Below are 6,011 nucleotides of genomic sequence, written 5' to 3' on the forward strand. Positions count from 1 at the left end.
AGTAAAAAGAAAATCAACTGTGTTAATTTTGAATGTACTTGTTTATATTTAATTATTTTTTTCATATTTATTATTTTAATGATATTTTGACTGGTAGATTAAACACCTATGTCCAAGTTTAATAGGTGACTACAAGTTGTCTATCATTATCCATGTGGCCAATGACAGGCAGCTGTTGAAAAAGAAAATTCAGGTGTGGAGACATGGCTCAGTAGATTAAACACTTATTCAAGCCAGAGTAGCAGGAGTTTGCTTCCTCAACATCCATATACAAGCTGAAAGTGACAGAGGCCTTCTGAAATGCCAGCATGCTAACAATAAGGTGCAAAGGAGACAGAAAATTTGCCAGGGGCTGGATAACCAACTGGCGTGGTGACACACATAGCAACAAACAATGAGAAGAAGAATAAGAAACTGTGCCTCACAACAAGATGGAAGGAAAGGACCAGCCCAGAAGTTGTCCTTTGACCTCCAGTGTGCCAAGGCATGTGCACCCATACTCACCCACATGTATACACACAAATATCATTGCACACATATATACAAACATAACACAGAACATATACATATATAAAAATATCACCAACACATACATGCACATTAAAAGAACACAAAAGGCAAAAATATTCTTTAGCAAATAAGACAACAGCCCATGTCTTCAGTCCACAAACTGATTTATGTGCTATGAAATAATTTGAATATTTATTATAAATTTCAACTGAAAAGCATTACTCGCTTTCAAACTATGAATTTCTCAAAACACTGAAGAAAAAAGTGCATTCATTCTATAATATCTACTAGAATATATACTGTTTTATTATATTGTTTCCTTTTTACTAGTTTTTGCATTTATTTGATCCACAAAAATTGATTTGCCACAGGAATAAGATATAAATATCTATAGTTTCTATTTTTTTTTTCTTTTTGGTTCAACAGTTTTAAATTCTTGTCTTATAAAGGCAGTAAGGGAGTATCCATGTGTTATAAGTACAGTACTGTAAGGTGCTTGTGTGATTATTATTATGAAATGACTGAAAGACAGAACACAGAAAACACATGCTTTTCTTTGGGAAAATATCCTTAGTAGCTGCTCTCATTTTATCTGTTTTACTGTGTTGTCAGAAATTAATAGGTGTTGAGGATATCAATTGTGAGAAAAAAAAGCTATCAATTGTGTAATAATATAGTTTGTTTTAAAAATTTTAGAATTAATCTGAAGACAATGATTCACCCTGCTGCCCTTTCCTTTTTCTGTTTTTTGTCTTTCTTCTCATATCCTGGCAAACTACTTTCTCAGCATAGTTTGCCAGTAGTCTTTTTATCTCAGCCATTTGTCTCTTTTTTTTTGTGTGTAATTCTCAAAAACAATATAGACTGTGCTGGAACTGCAACAGGTGAAGATCCAGCGTGGTTAGCCAATATATCCCTCACCTGCACTGAAACAACAGCCCCCGGGAGCCTTAGCCTAGGCAGTGACAATGTGTTTGAGAAACAAAGCCTAAAATGTGCTGATTTCTGGTAGCCCTCATCTTAAGTCCAAGGGTGCATGTGCAGCTGCATCTACATCAGCTCTTGGGAGCTCTCTGAGCTTTGGTACCACAGTGCACACTGGATGCTGGGCTTCTGTGGTCCCTTGCTGACTATTGGCAAATAATGAATCTGCTTTGGGTAAATTGTTATCTGCATAGGTGTGCTGCCTCCCCAGACTTAGGCAAGCTAATGAACAGTACACAGCAACTTGCTTTACACCTTCTTATTTAACTGTGGGGTAGACAATTTCTCACAGGTAATGTTGAAGAATTAACTAATGGCTCATCTCCCTCAGTTTGAAAGCTTAGGGATTGGAACTGAAAAATGCCCATGAGGAAGGAGCACATACTAGCTTGCTTTAATCTTTAGAATTTGTCAGGAAGGATAAGAAATAAATTCCAACTTTCTAACATTATCTATCTATCTATCTATCTATCTATCTATCTATCTATCTATCATCTATCTATATACAGAAAAGGGATTTGTTTGTTTGTTTTGAGGTACGGTCTCACTCTAGCCCAGGCTAATCTAGAATTCCCCCTTTATGTAGCCCAGGTTGACCTCAAACTCATAGTGATCCTCCTACCTCCCCTTCCCCCCACTTAGTGATTAGACTAAAGGCATAGTGATTAGACTAAAGGCATGAGTCACCGCACCAGGTTTACAATACAGACTTTTTTTTTTTCTTATAATGAGGTACATAGGGAGATTAGTTGATAGGAAAACCTTATTCTTTTTTTTTTTCCTTTTAAATTGTATAAAGCCTATCAAGTCACACATTGAAATTGGGTTCCATTCAAGCCATGTATATTGTTTTCTTTTTAATGTTTTCTTCTGCAGTAAGTGGCCACTGCCATTTCTCCTGGCTCCAGCTCTCCCTCAGATCTGCCCCTCTCCTTTGGGCTCTGTCTGACCCTTTTGCTGTTCTCCCTTTGAACAACTCTTCTGAGAATGAAATAGCTCCTCAACATTTTTTTTTTTTTTTTTTTCTGAGGTGAGAGACACCAGCAGCTGGCAGACAAGGGAGGGGAGTGGCAGCAGTGGCACCCTCTAACGTTAAAACTTTCATATAGGCTTCAGTAATCGGACTTCTAGCTCTCCAATTATTTATTATAACTCTCATTTTTTACCTTTCTGTCTGTGTGTGGGTGTGTGTTTGTGTGTAAGAGAGCATGAGAGGGATACACACACCCTCACAGAGAGACGGAGAGAGAAGATGAACATACCATATCACATATGTGTAGGGCAGAAGATAATCAGTAGGCTTACTGCTGCATATTCCAGGCTAGCTATCTCACAGTCTTCCAAGGACTCTCCTATGTCTGCTCCCATCTTGAAGTAGGAGCACTAGGCTAGTGGTACATGTTACTGTGACCATCTTGACATGGCTCCTGGAGATCTGAACTCTATTTCTCACACTTGCATTGCAAGTGATTTATTCATTGAAATCCCTCTGCCACCTATCAGGGCTTGTGTGTGCACCTAGGAAGTGGAACCCTTAGTTGTGTGTTACAGCTCATGTTTAGACCTAGTGAGTTGGGATAACTCAGTTCTTACTACCAGGTCTTAACTAAGGTGCTCAGGCTTCTGGGACTGATAGTTCAGAGCTAAAGTTTTAGGAAAAAGCATAGGGCCAATGAACCAGGAGAATTAGTGGTGGGTTGCTACACTGACCGCCCAGAAGGGACATCCTTTTACAGTGGAGAAATTTGGAAGGAGAGCCTAGTGTGAGACTAGAAGTATGGAGAGAGAAAGGGGGAATACACATGAGAGATAGCAAACAGTGTTTGAGGAAACAGGAAAGCAGATGGGAGGCTGAGGAGAGACATAACAATCAGACATGGAGAACAGAGAACATGACCCTCACTTCTGGAAAAAGGGCTAGAATTAAAGAATAGTATTTGGAACTTTAAGCCCATATCCTTGTGGAAGGGTCATTTGTCCAGTGGAGAAGGTGTGGGCTTGTGAAGGTGTGGGCTGATGTTTAGAAAAGGAGACAGGTAGCCTAGCTCTCCTTTTGAATTTGGGTCAGGTGGTAAGAAAGAGAGGGAGATGAGTAGAAAACTCTGAGACTTTAACAGTTTTCATATTCTTTTTTCCACCTAAATTTATTCACTGTTGCTTCTTTTTGATTAAAGATAAACTCAAAATCCAATATAAGATAAATAAAAATGAGTCAGTGCATCTTGGATAAAGTACTAACAGATACCCTGAATCCCAAATTCCTTTTTTTCCATCCTTTTCAAACACTCCTCTTGAATCTATAAAATTCTAGTCTGCAAGAGTTTCTCTTAACTTTAAAATACTTATGTAAATGCAAGAAGAAAATCTTTTGTCTTACTGATAAATATTTTTCTTACTTTCCCTTTTTAAACTATATATATATAAATTTTTAGTGATGAGTGTCAGAAATGTATTGATAGCTTGCTTCAACTAAAGCACAACAAAAAAGAGGTGTGTCCGCAGCCGCGGCGGCCGTCACCGCCGGAGCTCCATGGGCCTCTCCTGCGGGCCGCCGGTTGTCTGGCCGAGTCGGACGAGCCGGGGCGCATAGTGCCCGAGACGTCGCCGCAGCTCGAGGCCGGACCCCGGGTTGGGGACTACATCAGGGGGTCCCCCGGGCTCTGGGACTGCGAGCTGCCTCTGGCTTCACGGCCATTCTGAGAGGCACCCATGGGTGGGAGCATATGAATAGGGGTGGCATTTGAGAAACAATCCTCATAAAGTACTTTGAAGTGCTTCCAAGAATTTGGTGTCACACCGGGCATGATGGCGCACACCTTTAATCCCAGAACTCCGAGGCAGATATGCCAGTATGGACAAAATAGCTTATGATGCTTATCCCCGCCCACCACTTCTGAGATATTGAGCGGAAACCAGAGTACCTCCAGCCAGAAAAGTGCATCTCACCTCCCTACCCCGGCCGTGCGGGAACCATGTGGTTTATCCGGGATGGCTGTGGCATTGACTGTGCTGTTGTCACCTAGCTTCTGGTTCTCTATGCAGAGTCATGCTGATTCCATCCCAAGACTACGTGTACAGCATCGTCAATGGGATCGTGTTCAACCTGCTGGCCTTCTTGGCCCTGGCCTCCCACTGCCGGGCCATGCTGACGGACCCCGGGGCAGTGCCCAAAGGAAATGCCACTAAAGAGTTCATCGAGAGCTTTCAGCTGAAGCCCAGGCAGGTGGAGTACAAGAGCCCCAAGTGCTGCAGCATCAAGCCTGATCGAGCCCACCACTGCAGTGTCTGCAAGCGGTGCATTGGCAAGATGGACCACCACTGTCCCTGGGTCAACAACTGTGTTGGTGAGAACAACCAGAAGTACTTCGTCCTGTTTACAGTGTACATTGCTCTCATTTCCTTGCACGCCCTCATCATGGTGGGATTCCACTTCCTGCATTGCTTTGAAGAAGACTGGACAAAATGCAGCTCTTTCTCTCAGCTTACCACGGTCATCCTGCTCATCCTGCTGTGCTTTGAGGCACTGCTCTTCCTCATCTTCACGTCAGTGATGTTCGGGACCCAGGTGAACGCCATCTGCACGGACAAGACGGAAATACAAGTGTGGACCTGCTTTTGGGAACCAGCCACTTCTGATCTTGAACCGAAGGTGGGTGTTGAAATGCCTGCAACCTTGAGCACCAGAACTCTGCCTTCAGGACACCTTTAAATCTACACAAAACCAAGAGTGCTCCCAGAGGAGAAAAAAAAAAAAAAAAAAAAAAGCCCTTTTTATGCATCAGATTTATTTGCAATATTTGCATCTTTCCAGACTCATAGCTGACAATGTTATCTACCTGAGTGCTGAGGAACTCTGATGGGCAAGCCAGGTTCTGCCTGATTGTTCTGTGAGCTCATTACATGGATGAGGATGCTGCCACGAGAAGATAGCCCTGCTGGGAGACACCCTGCTCAAACTCTAGTCTCAGCTCAGCCTGACACAGCTGAGAAATGTCATTCCTGGGACTCAATGTGTCCCTGTGCCTCTGATAGCAAGATTTTCCTGCCTGGGAGGATGAAACTTTACAGAAGATCTGGGAAAACATTGGGCAGAGAAAAGATGTACTTCCAGTACTGCTTCTTGTATAAACACCAACTGAGGGCTGGAGAGGTGGCTTAGTGGTTAAAGGTGCTTGCCTGCAAAGCCTGATGACCTGGGATTAATTTTCCAGTACCCACAGAAAGCCAGATACACAAAGTGGCACATTTGTCTGGAATTTGTTTGCAGTAGCAGGAGGCCCTGGCATGACCCATGTTTATTCAGAGTCTCTCATTCTCTCTCCTTTCAAATACATTTAAATTTTTTCTTTGGGTTGTGTTTTTTTTGTTTGTTTGTTTGTTTTGTTGTTTTTTTTGGGGGGGTTTCAAAGTAAGGTCTCACTCTAGCCCAGGCTGACCTGGAATTCACTATGTAGTCTCAGACTGGCCTTGAACTCAGGGTGATCCTCCTACCTCAGCCTCACTGAAGCTGGGATTAA

General features: G+C 42.4%; 1 protein-coding gene across 1 annotated transcript; it reads left to right on the forward strand.

Annotated features, from left to right (window-relative positions):
- Positions 1-4,345: 4,345 nt before the first annotated feature.
- On the forward strand, positions 4,346-5,203 carry LOC101596277 (palmitoyltransferase ZDHHC3-like). Its single transcript, XM_045161273.1, is given in 2 exon segments — positions 4,346-4,533; positions 4,536-5,203. Coding segments are annotated over 2 exon segments (735 nt in total). The 5' UTR covers positions 4,346-4,466.
- The last annotated feature ends 808 nt before the right edge of the window (positions 5,204-6,011 follow it).

Source organism: Jaculus jaculus, chromosome 11 (genome assembly GCF_020740685.1).
Source record: "Jaculus jaculus isolate mJacJac1 chromosome 11, mJacJac1.mat.Y.cur, whole genome shotgun sequence".
Lineage (NCBI taxonomy): Eukaryota > Metazoa > Chordata > Mammalia > Rodentia > Dipodidae > Jaculus > Jaculus jaculus.